Source organism: Rhinoraja longicauda, chromosome 7 (assembly GCF_053455715.1).
Source record: "Rhinoraja longicauda isolate Sanriku21f chromosome 7, sRhiLon1.1, whole genome shotgun sequence".
NCBI lineage: Eukaryota > Metazoa > Chordata > Chondrichthyes > Rajiformes > Arhynchobatidae > Rhinoraja > Rhinoraja longicauda.
The window spans coordinates 59,871,671-59,884,594 of NC_135959.1; the positions used below are offsets into that span (position 1 = coordinate 59,871,671).

Consider the following 12,924-nt stretch of genomic DNA (forward strand, 5'->3'; position numbering starts at 1 on the left):
CAGAATGGGAGGGGGAGTTGAAGTGCTGAGCCACCGGAAGATCAGGTTGGTTGAGTCGGACTGAGCAGAGGTGTTGAGCGAAATGATCGCCGATCCTGCGCTTGGTCTTGCCGATGTAGAGAAGTTGACATCTGGAACAGCAGATACAATAGATGAGGTTAGAGAAGGTGCAAGTGAACTTCTGCCTCACCTGGAAAGACTGTTTGGGTCCTTGGAGTCGAGGGGGGAGGTAAAGGAACAGGTGTTGCATCTCCTACGGTTGCTGGGGAATGTACCTGGGGAGGGGGTGGTTTGGTTGGGAAAGGACGAGTGGACCAGGGAGTTACGGAGGGAATGGTCTGCAGAAAGCAGAAAGGGATGGAATTGGGAAGATATGGCCAGTAGTGGGATCCCAGTGGAGTTGGCGGAAATGTTGGAGAATTATTTATTTGTATGCAACGGCTGATGGGGTGGAAGGTGAGGACAAGGGAGCTTCTAGTTACGAATGGGGGGAGGGGGAGCAAGATTGGAGCTGCGGAATATTGAGGAGACCCTAGTGAGAGCTTCATCTATAATGGAAGAGGGGAACCCCCGTTTTCCTAAAGAATGAGGCATCTCCAATGCCCTAGTATGGAACACCTCATCCTGGGCTCAGATATGGCGTAGACGGAGGAATTGGGAGTAGGGGATAGTTTTTACAGGAAACAGAGTGAGAAGAAGTGTAGTCAAGATAGCTATGGGAGTCAGTGGATTTGTAGTAGATATCGGTCACTCGTCTGTCTCCTGTGATGGAGATGGTGAGATCCAGAAACGGTAGGGAAATGTCAGAGATGGTCCAAGTATATTTAAGAGCAAGATGGAAATTAGTGGTGAAATTGATGAAGTCAGTGAGTTTTGCATGGGTACAAGAGGTAAAACCAACGCCGTCGTCAATGTTGCGGAGGTAGAGTTCGGGGATAGGGCCAGTGTATGCCTGGAACAGGGAATGTTCGACGTACCCCACAAAGAGGCAGGTAGGAAACGGGGGTTCCCTTCTTCCACTGTAGATGAGGCTCTCACTCGGGTCTCCTCAATATCCCGCAGCTCTGCTCTTGCTCCCCCTCCCCCTATTCGTAACAAGGATAGAGTCCAACTTGTCCTCACCTTCCACCCCATCAGCCGTCGCGTATAACAAATCATCCTCCAACATTTTCGCCACCTCCAACGGAATCTACTACTGGCCACATCTTCCCATCTCCACCCCTTTATGCTTACCGCAGAGACCATTCCCTCCGTAACTCCCTAGTCCACTCGTCCCTTCCCACCCAAACCACCCCCTCCCCAGGTACTTTCCCCTGCAACCGCAGGAGATGCAACACCTGTTCCTTTACTTCCCCTCTCGACTCCATCCAAGGACCCAAACAGTCTTTCCAGCTGCACCTCCTCCAATTTCATCTAATGTATCAGCTGTTCCAGGTGTCAACTTCTCTACATCGGCGACACCAAGCGCAGGCTTGGCGATCGTTTTGCTGAACACCTCTGCTCAGTCCGACTCAACCAACCTGATCTCCTGGTGGCTCAACAGTTCAACTCCCCCTCCCATTCCCAATCTGACCTTTCTGTCCTGGGCCTCCTCCATTGTCAGTGAGGCCCAGCGCAAATTGGAGGAACAGCACCTCATATTTCGCTTGGGCAATTTACATCCCAGCGGTATGAACATTAACTTCTCCCGCTTCAGGTAGTCCCTGCTTCCCCTCTCTGTCCCCTCCCCCTTCCCAGTTCTCCCACCTTTCTTCCTGTCTCCGACTACATCCTATCTTTGTCCTGCCCCCTCCCCTGACATCAGTCTGAAGAAGGGTCTCGTCCCGAAACGTCACCCATTCCTTCTCTCCCGAGATGCTGCCTGGCCCGCTGAGTTACTCCAGCATTTTGTGTTTGCCAACTGTCGGTGATTTGCACACCTGAGTAATCATAAGTACTGCTGTTTGATGAAGCACTCTTTAATGACATCGCCATTCTTGCAGCATAACTTTAACCAAAATTAATATGGCCACGTTAGTAGTTCCTGGTCAAAAACCAACAAGAGTTGACTTAAAAACAATAGAAATTTCAGGTAGTATATCGACTGCAGCTGGGAACGGGGCATTTTGGCACAATATCACAGTGTTTCTAGAGTTGTGTTAATTTAGGTCATAGTTATGAAGATTTTACACAGCATTTTGTTGAAAAATATGTTCCCTTTTGCAATGGGGGTGGCAGATAAAAGTTGTACTGCTGTGCAATCTTGCAGTCAAACAAATTCGACCTCTTCACCCATATTCAAGGTCCCTATCAAAGACTGCAGCTAACAATGAATAAGCCGCAGTTGTCAAAAGTTATCAGCAACTGTGTAGAGGAATACATATCAAAGCAGACGATATGTGTTCCCAAATCGGAAACTACGGATGAATTTACGAGCTCCACTCCCAGATGGAGTTCAAGTCAAACTATCCTGAGCGGTACAAGAAATCTTATCTACGATCTTTGCAAAGCTATTAAAGATGGCAAGTGGAAATCCCAGACCGAGCTGGAGTCCCGAGGCAACACCTGTAGATTGTGGCAGGCTTGCATGCTATAACGGGTTACAAAGTGTAGTCTGGCAGTATCGATGACAACAGGAACCTGCCCAATGAACTCAATACATTCTCTGTTCACTTTGAACATGTCGACCAAGAAACATAACCTGCACGTCATCGTGACCGAGGGCAGCTGTACCAATGGTTTCTGTGGCAGACACAAGATCGGTGGGAGTGCCGGCACTGGGCAGTGTCTGAACTGTAGAATGTGAACTATTGGATGTATGAACACCGGGCAGTACCTGAACAATGGATCATTGTGGGCTCCACCTTTCCTTGATCATCGTTGCTTTTTGCGTATCTTTCATTTATTTGTTGTATGCACCTTCTATATCTCTTGTTTCCCTTTCCCCTGATTCTCAGTCCGAAGAGGGATCTAGACCCGAAACGTCACCTATTCCCTTTTTTTCCAGACCTGCCTGACCTGCAGAGTTATTCAAACGTTTTGGGTCTATCTTCGGTGTAAACCGGCATCTGCAGTTCCTTCCTACACTGTAAGGGTGTTAGCTTTGAGCGGAGGGTGAACCGTGGGATGTAATGTCTGAATTGTGGAGATGTGAGCGTTCTCCAGTGCTTAAACAATGGGAAGTTTTAATGCCGTGTAAAATCTGAACTGTGGGAAATCTTAGCGGTGTGAGTTATGATGCTGGTGCTGCACATATCTACAGGTTTCATCTAAGGAGCAAGCCAGGAGATAATGAGAGGACCACTGCAGAAGCAGAGTGCTGAACTGTCGAAGATAGACACAAAATGCTGGAGACGGGCAGCATCTCTGGGAGAAAGAATGGGTGACGTCTCGGGTCGAGACCCTTCTTCAGACAGATCTGCAAGTCTGTCGGGTCACTGTCGAAGATAGACACAAAATGTTGGAGTAACTCAGCGGGACAGGCAGCATCCCTGGGAGAAAGAATGGGTGACGTCTCAGGTCGAGACCCTTCTTCAGACTGATCTGCAAGACTGTCAGGTCACAGTTCTCCACAATGCCAGAGTTGAAGCCATAATCCTGACCTACAATTTGGGTGCTGTCTATGTGGATTTTGCGCGATCTCCCCGTGACCTTCCACATCCCAAAGAAATGCGTTTAATTGCCCGGAAGGGAGTGGGGTTGTAAGAATACTAGGAGCTCTGACACTCTGCAGACTAATCGCCGCTGGCTGTTTCAAATTAAGCATTCCACTCGGGCTGTTGGCTGAATTGTATCCCGCAAGTTACTTTAGCTGTCTTGAGTAGTGGCCAAAGACAATAGTGGCCTCATATAAGTCACATGGCCAACGTTTCCGTACACTCGCAGCGTTTCACGGGGCAGTGAAGTGCCCCCAGCAGTTCTGGAGGCTCGGTTCAGGCTTTCACTCTGGGAGAGTTGATCAGACATAGGAGCAAGCGAAAATGAAGTCGGATGACAGCTTGTGCAAGTGGACGCGAAGGTTGTTGGTCTTATCTGCTGTCGCCTTCGTCGGATTTCTAATAGGTGAGCAGGGCGCAAATAATATGCTCGGGAGCCCGGTCAGACTGAAATGGAGCTTGAAATTCGGGCTCTAATTAAGATCATTTATATAAAATATAATTTGCCATCTGCATGTTCCGAACTGATGCGACCCCGTTAGTAATTCGATTGCTACACTCTTAAGTGCACCCGCATTAAATCCACATTATTTCGGTAATTGAATGTTAAACTTTCTGTTCAAGGATGGTTTGGCCGGTCGTGCATGAACTTCTTCTCTCCAATGAAACGTACAGATGTACAGAATAAACTGCTGAATGAGATGCAAGCTGAAAATATCAGATCATATCTCCGGTAGGCTCAAGTTTTCATGCCACGCCCCATTTCCACCAGTTTTTAAGATAGTTGGAAATTTGTCGGGTTTTTTTCATACTTCGTGGCATGTCTTCAAAAAAAAGTTTTTGTAAGTAAGGGAAGCACAAAAAAGTTTTTGTTGTGCATGAGTGTATATGTGGAACATGTGTGTAGGAAGGAACTGAAGAAGGGTCTCGACCCGAAACGCCACCCATTCCTCCTCTCCAGAGATGCTGCCTGTCCCGCTGAGTTACTCCAGCATTTTGTGTCTATATATTTGGAGCAGGGTTAAGTTGGCGGTTTAAGGTGGGTTTACAGCTGAAGGTTATTCGTTTCTTTGTCACTGTGTCACATTCCCAGGGCGCCGCTCTACTCCTGGCGATCAGAGAACGCGACATACGTGATTACAGTTGCTGGAATCAGACAACCCTGTGCATACCCCATTTTTAAGGGTAAATATTGAGGAAAGGCATCGAGAGAAGAAGCTCCCTCGTCTAGTTTCCCACCGCCTAGTTTGTGTCTCGGTGAGACCAGGCTGGGCCTCCGTGGTTTTCTCTCACATAAATGAGAGAGGGCAGCTTAGACATGCAGCGTTTTCTCGGCCCTGAATTCACTGCCCAGATTGTTTATCTCTGCAATGGAACTTGAACTTGGTGGGATTTTTTTTCGCGCATATTGAAGATTTAAGAAACGTCAGAAGCGCTATTAATTGTATTGATTGCCCAGATTTCACAACGTTTTAAATCAAGGTAATTTAACTTTGCAGCAGTTTATTTGAACGTGTTAGACACACAAAAACTGGAGTAATTCAATGTAATGTTAATATGGACATTACTTGGTGTGGCTGCAACTCGTTGTGTCGAGGCTATTATCACCCAGAAGAAGTTAATTTGCCCCCTTATTTCCCTTGGCTTTAAATTGTGAATGACGGTAGATAAAGCAGGACCAGATGAGCAATTTAAGTTGAGCAATTTAAGTTGAGCACAGCGCTATGGGACTGCAGATTGAAATGCAATCATGGAACAGGTTAAGTTGCTAAATACCAAATCATTTTGTATTCAGTCATTGTTTTTACTCAACGGATGGATCAGCTCTTGATTACTTAACAAGTGTTAATTTTATTTCAATCAGGAATTGGACGCAATTTCCTCATTTAGCTGGGACTGTAAAGAATCTCCAGTTAGCCCAAGAGATTCAGACCCAGTGGAAGAACTGGGGCCTCGATTCAGTTGAATTGGCTGAATATGATGTTTTGTTGTCCTACCCAAACAAAAGCAATCCCAATTACATCTCTATCACCAATGAAAATGGATATTCGGTAAATGCAAGATGTTTCACTTTAGAGATTTTGCTTCATCTGTTTTTGGTTATTCTGAAGTTTTGCACAAATCATAGCTTATTTTCCATGGTAGAATATAGTTATTGCCACATTTTTATAAATGCTTTTGTTCAATCTTTTGCAATTCCACTGATTTTAGTTGAGTTTCCAAATTTAAACCATGCATTTAATTAGATGACTATTTTACCAAATCAGCTGATTGGGTTTGTGAGAGTAAAAGGTATTTGTTTCTACTAGTGGTATAGGACCAGGATCAGAATTGCCATCCAGTTACCTCTATGCAATTGCATCATGAAACTGCCATTAGATTTGTTTGTGAAATTAGGGAGTGATAATAAATGTTTGAGGATCAATAAATGAAAATCAAAACAAAAACTGCAGATGCTAGGATAGATAAAAACGTAAAATGCTGAAAAGACTGAGAAGGTCAGGCAGCATCCATGGAATGAGAAATAATCATTTCGGTTCCAAGTCCCTTCAATCAAAACTCTTTTAATTTTAGTATCTATATTATCAAGTAGCAAGTAAGAAAGTCAATTGAGGAATGTCCTATTCCTGGATATTCATGGAGCAGGAAACGATATGTGCACATGATCCATAAAAATTGAAGGTGCTTTCGGACACTAACAAATATAATGAAGTCACATGGCTGCATCATCTGCACGTTTAGGCAAGAGAGGGCGATGTGTAGAGAGAGCTTTTTAAATTGTGTCATTGACTTGCACAGTAATGGATGGCAGAAGTATTGTAAATATCTCCAGGTGCAGTCTGGAAATAGCCAGTAGTTTGTATGTCATGGGTGCAGCCACAGGCAAAATCTTTGCATCACATCACCCCAGAGCATTGGAAAGGCAAAGTTCATAGTTCTTAAGGTGACCGTGATCGCCACCCTTTGAACGTTTCAGAAATGCGGTCAGTATATCACCAGTGGCACTGGAGGTATATCACCAGTGCCATCTTTACTAAACTTTCCAAACCACTAACACGATAACGCAAACACAGATTTGTGATTAGTATGGGTGTCAGGGGCTATGGGGAGAAAGCAAGTGAATGGAGTTGAGAGGGAAAGATAGATCAGCCGTGATTGAATGGGCCAAATGGCCTAATTCTGCTCCTATCACTTACGACCGATTAATGAGCCAGAGTGCATATGGACTAAACAGTTATTACCATAAACATGTGCCACATGCCAGAAGACCCTGAATGAATATCCTCAAGTGTGCATTAAAATTTGCTCACAGTGAACAAAAATGCAATGTGAAGCAAAAATAAAAATAAATCCTGCAGATGTTTGAGATGTGAAAGTGCTGGAAATACTCTGCGGATCAGGCAGCATCTAAAAGGCATCATGTTGTACTCCTTGCTGAAAGTTCATAATTTCAAATCTTTCCTGCACTAAAATTCAAATCCTTCAGCAAATCTATTAAAAATATTTTGATAGAACATTGCACATTATTATAATAATTAAGAAAACAAGCAGACCATCAAACCTAGCTCTTCTCTGGCAGCCTTGTGCACCATTAGAAACCTCCATTTGTGGCATGAAAAACACCCTATCTCCAGGAATGTATACTGAGAACCAAAGTATACTGAGTACGTGGTTGACTTCTCTATACATTGTTTGCAGAGCTTTGATATGTTCTTTACATGAAGTGCAAAGCTGGACAAACTGCTTCCTGAACCGCAGTAGCACCAAAATACAATTCTCAATTTTACACCAGGCCATCCTAGTAACACAACCATAAAGCCACAAACGCCAAGGATGTTAAAGATTTCAAAACCTACTAAAATGTAATCTAACCAGTGTCAGCATCTACTAATATAGTGCTGCACTGCTGACTTTCAGATGGATATTAGACTCAGCAGAGACAGTGCAGACATTGAACGGACTCACCTATTCAAGGAGAGATAAAGATCTCATGCCCAGCAATCAAAATAGTCGTCCTGGCAATGTGACAATGTTTATAACTTAAACATCACAAAATATATCAACTTATCTCAAAGCTGTTTGTGGGCCCTTGTGTACACACACATTGGTTGCTGTGTGTGCCTCGATTTTGTGCCTTGCGATGTCCTTAGGATGTCAAAGTCATCTCACAAGTTATCTATTTTTCTTCAATATATATTAAGTGCACAGAGCATCAAAATATTTCTGGGACCATTAATCCACTCACTCAAATTTGTACTGAAGTTTGGTTCCCATAAAAATCCTATTAGGACTTTGTTCTAGTTTTAGGCAAATGATGCATTCAAGAAAGCTCAGAATTAATGATTTGGTTAGACGATTAAAGCTATTCGACCCAAAGGCACAAGGATATTTTATTGTGTGTTAGAGCTTTGACCTGACATCAGCAGCAAGCATTGGCAAGTATGCTGCTTTAATGCCAGTGTTGCCAATTTAGACCCTCAGCGTTCCACAGTGCCTGGAAGAACACTGCTCTATGGTAATTTCAAGGCATCAAATAGTTGCATGATGTTTTGCTGGTCAGTTTCTTCTGTTGTTACCATTCTCCGTTTGGTAATTTCTGTGTTCATTTAAAATTATATAAAGTGTAATTAGAGCTGAATGACTCCTCTTCTCCCCCCCCCCCCCCCCCCCTCCCCCCAGAATTAAAATAAAATGTGCATGCAATTGGGTGCAAGATTTCCTTTTCCATAAATTTCCCATTCCATTATGTATGATGTGGATCTCCTGGAGAAGCAGGGCCCATCTAGAAGTTTAAGGCCAGAGGTTTAAGGTCACGTAATGGGTCAGCTCCTCCCTAGACCACTGCTACTGTACAAGTCAGTGAAGAATCCTCCAGGGTGTTTTCTTAATGTTCTGTTTCTCTTAACATCCTTGGTGACTGCCCTATCGTGTCTCTGCTCTCACCTCGCCCCCTAATTAAATTCTTGCTGCTTTTCCATTGTCCTCTGGCCTCTTGGATCACTTCAGCTCCCTCAACAATCTGCCCGAAGCTGCAATAGTGTTTATTCAGCACGACCAAGAGACATTCTGGAAGAATCTCCTTATATTCAAAACACATTGAGATTTTAAACTCTTTAAGCAGGATAATGCCCTGTGATTAATTACAGTTTCAATAGTTACAATTACATTGCTTATTTCAACATTTTGGGTGTAGGTAAGTGGCTTCATAGAATTACATTTTTGCAATGGAAGCACATATCAAGTGACAAGAATGCTTCTGCATATTCATACACCTTTATTAAGAATCCAGACACCCGAAACAGCTGCCTTTTACCATTGCATTGAGAGATGGATCGCTCTGCAGACAATGGTCTTTATTCATGCAGTCATCCTTATCCTATTTTGAAACACCAGTTTTTGTTTGTATTAACTGGTTGTTACTGTATAACTCCTGAATTAATATTGACATTCAATCAGGCGGCAAGCTGGCACAGCAGTAAAGTTACTGCCTTACAGCGCCAGAGATCCGGGTTCAATCCCGACTATGGATGCTGTCTGTACAGAGTTTGTACATCCCCCCCCCACCCCGTGACCGTGTGGCTTTTCTCCAAGATCTTCAGTTTCTTCCCACACTCCACAGACGTACAGGTTTGTAGTTAATTGGCTTAGGGTATAAATGTAAAATAGGATAGTATGGGGATTATTGGTCAGCACGGACTCGGTGGGTCGAAGGGCTTGTAACTCTAAACTAAACTAAACCCAAAAATCTGTGTGCCTCCACCCCATTGATTATCTCTGTTGAGCTTCTCCCCCCGCTATTGTCTCTCTACTAACCCTCTCCCCCTCTCTCCCTTTTTGATCTCCCTAAGATGCTGATCTGCAATTATTTTAGATTTAGAGATACAGCGCGGAAACAGGCCCTTCGGCCCACCAGGTCCGCGCCGCCCAGCGATCCCTGCACGTTAACACTATCCTACACCCACTAGGGACAATTTTTACATTTAATTAACCCAGCCAAATAACCTACATACCTGTACGTCTTTGGATTGTGGGAAGAAACCGAAGATCTCGGAGAAAACCCACACAGGTCACGGGGAGAACGTACAAACTCCATACAGACGGCGCCCGTAGTCAGGATCGAACCTGAGTCTCCGGCACTGCATTCGTTGTAAGGCAGCAACTCTACCGCTGCGCCACCGTGCCGCCAGTATATAGCCAGTTCCTAACTAAAATAATTGACTATTGTCAAGAGGAGAAAATTATAGATGAAAAAAAAATGAGAAGGAACAAATTCCTGCAGCAGGCACACAGACAGAAAATAATAAGGGTGGAAAGGAAGAGAGAAAGTATGTGAAACTCCACAATAGAAAGGAATTGATATATTGAAGGATAGACTGCAAGGAAGAGTTGGGATTTTAAAACAAAACAAGTTGCACTGAAGTCAAATGACTGAGACAGTAAAGAGCAAGTAAAGGAACAAAAAAGACAAAACAATCTTAATTTTACACAAACAACTTTAATATGTATATAATGTTACTAAATTTCTTTTCTTCAGATCTTCAACACGTCCTTATTTGAACCACTGCCTCTTGGATATGAAAATACGGAGGACGTTGAGCCACCTTTCAATGCCTATTCCCCAGCGGGGATGCCAGTGGTAAGCACATCTTGCCTTGGAAGCATTTTGTTACAATTCAATGATTTTTGAAGATGGGCAGTATGGAAATTTTTAGACGCATTATATAACAATGTAAATTTCTAGCACTGACGTTCAATCTGAACAGTTGCTACTCATACTCATAGTTGACGGTAAAGAAGATGAGGATATAATAAATAGTAGCAGGAAAAAGTCATAGGACACTAGCTAAATCTTATGTTTGCCAAGAAATGGGCTGATCTTTGCATCAAGTCATCATGCCCAATCATTTGATTACCCTAGTTTTCAAAGATCTATTCATTTCAGCCCCCTGAACTGAGCATTCACAAAACTGCAGAGGATAATTTCCAACAAACACAATCCTCTGAGTAAACTATTTCAGTCAAGATTGGAGTATTGTGCTTTCTACAAGTGTGGAGTACGTGATAAACAGTATGTTCTGTGTAGGAACAAACCAGCTCGTGGTCCCAGCAATGAATTGATGTCACAGTTAACCGAATGTTGCAAAAACATCTCATCAAAGTGATCACTTGTTATGTATCTTGCCAAGCCTTTCCAGTTTTTTCTCTCATTCGAAAGAAATTTAATTCTGTGAACTAATTTGCAAATTAAATAAAATATTGGCAACATGGTATTTGCTTCAGAATTTGCTAAAAGGTAACAATGAGATTTGTTGCTGAAAGCTGATCGCTACTTTTCATTGTTCAGCAATTTGTTGAGGTTTTTTTCATGTAACAGTGAAAACCGCAGGAGATTGTAAACCTTTCCTCCCAGTTTTAAACTGTTTCATAAATCATTAACCTTGTTGGAAATCAAAACTAAGGAATTGTGCACTGAGCTGTGTACTCACTCTTTTATGGAATTGGTCAAATTGATGTAAAAGGTCTTGGTGTGTAACTAATAGGAGGAAGATTTCATTAAGTGCAAAATTAATGCAACAACCAGATTAATATTGAACCAAAGTCTAAAATAAACTTTGGACCATTCCACCGGTACCAGAAGCTGATGGAATCATGGAGTTAAGAGGTTTTGCAAACTTTTTTTAATTTGCAAATTGCAGAGTTCATAATCTTCCATAACCCAATGAATAAAGTTAACTATGCAGTAATTAATTCTGAGTATGTTTAGCTGAAAATGTATTGTGACCGTGCCTTGTTTAATCGGCAGTTAGTGTTAATGGATGATGAGAATTTGAATAATTTTAATCTTTTCTCAAATAGTTTTGGAAGGCTTTTTGATGTTATGTGCACGAACCTTGAAGGATATAGCCAGTCTTTCATGTGAAACACAGTTAGCTCATTGAAGTTACAGAAAAAGGCTGGATTTTGGGAGTGTTTAAGTATGTGTTATAGCACCAGACTTAGTTTGAGGACGTAACTTGGTTTGGAAGAGAAGGAAGAGTGGTTTGCTCGAAGTTTAACTTGGGATCCTGATCTTGCATTGTCTTTCATTCCATTGACTGGTTAGCACGCAACAAAAGCTTTTCACTCTACCTCGGTACACGTGACAATAAACTAAATTGAACTGAACTGATGGTTTATACACCAACAAAGCTGAATCAGAAACTCGCGGCAATTTAGCCAAAATAGCAGATATTGCTAAACAATTGAATTTCATGAGCAATCTTGGAAAATACAAAATGACTGAGACTGCAGGAGACCAAAAAATGTTTCTTCCCCAGTAACTTTTCCTTATCCCTTGCATCTGGCCATTCTTCACATGCATTGTACAAAATATGATGTGTGCCCATATCTTCAAGTTGCACCTTGACCTTTCTGTACACATTCCTCTCTCCCCTCTTTATGCCTTTCCCTTAAAACTTTAGTAATTTATTATTATATCCAATAAACCTCCAGCTGTTCTCTCATCTTTACTGACATGAAAGCTCCCCAAATATCGTTTTTCTTTGTGTGTGTGAGAGAGAGACTATAGATATGTTTGAACCATTACTCACAAAAACTGTTTTCAAATAAATAGCTTTGAATTTAAAGCTTCCGAAATGCTGAATATTATTCAAAATATGTATAATTTTAAAATTCTCTCCATAATACAAAGAAATGCATTTTTCATTGTGCTATCAAGTAATCTGCCACTGTATCTATGCACAGGGGGACTTGGTCTATGTTAATTATGGACGTCAAGAGGACTTCACCTGGCTGGAGAGGGAATTGGGTCTCAACTGCACTGGAAAAATTGTAATTGCCAGATATGGGAAAATCTTCAGAGGAAACAAGGTACAAATTGTTGCTAATATGGCCCAAGCTTTGGTTTTGCACAATACCAATTATCAAATGAAAATAAGGTTATTTTTTGAGGAGGAAAAGTGGCTGAATTAGCTTAAGGAATAGCAAGTTTATAGTAATTTTTGTGCTCTGTAATAACCAGATCTCCACATATTAGTTATGATCGTGTGACGTGAAGATATTTTAATGCATTCAGAGGTGTATTTATCCCATTTCCGTATAGTCACAAATTAACTTGGATATGGGGAGAAGGCAGGAATGGGGTACTGATTGTGGATGATCAGCCATGATCAGCCATGGTGAATGGCGGTGCTGGCTCGAAGGGCCAAATGGCCTACTCTATTGTCTATTGTCTAACTTCAACAATACCATTATACATATTTATGCTGCAGGTGTGCAGCTATTGTGT

The 12,924-nt window shown here is 42.3% G+C and overlaps 1 protein-coding gene across 1 annotated transcript in view; it reads left to right on the forward strand.

The window, feature by feature from the left end:
• Positions 1-3,878: 3,878 nt before the first annotated feature.
• naalad2 (N-acetylated alpha-linked acidic dipeptidase 2) overlaps positions 3,879-12,924 on the forward strand; it is a 60,189-nt gene continuing 51,143 nt past the window's right edge. The window contains exons 1-5 of the mRNA XM_078403135.1: positions 3,879-4,041; positions 4,260-4,368; positions 5,500-5,686; positions 10,171-10,272; positions 12,381-12,506. Of these exons, the coding sequence (XP_078259261.1) occupies positions 3,960-4,041; positions 4,260-4,368; positions 5,500-5,686; positions 10,171-10,272; positions 12,381-12,506 (606 nt within the window). The 5' untranslated portion in view covers positions 3,879-3,959. The remainder of the gene's footprint in view (positions 4,042-4,259; positions 4,369-5,499; positions 5,687-10,170; positions 10,273-12,380; positions 12,507-12,924) is intronic.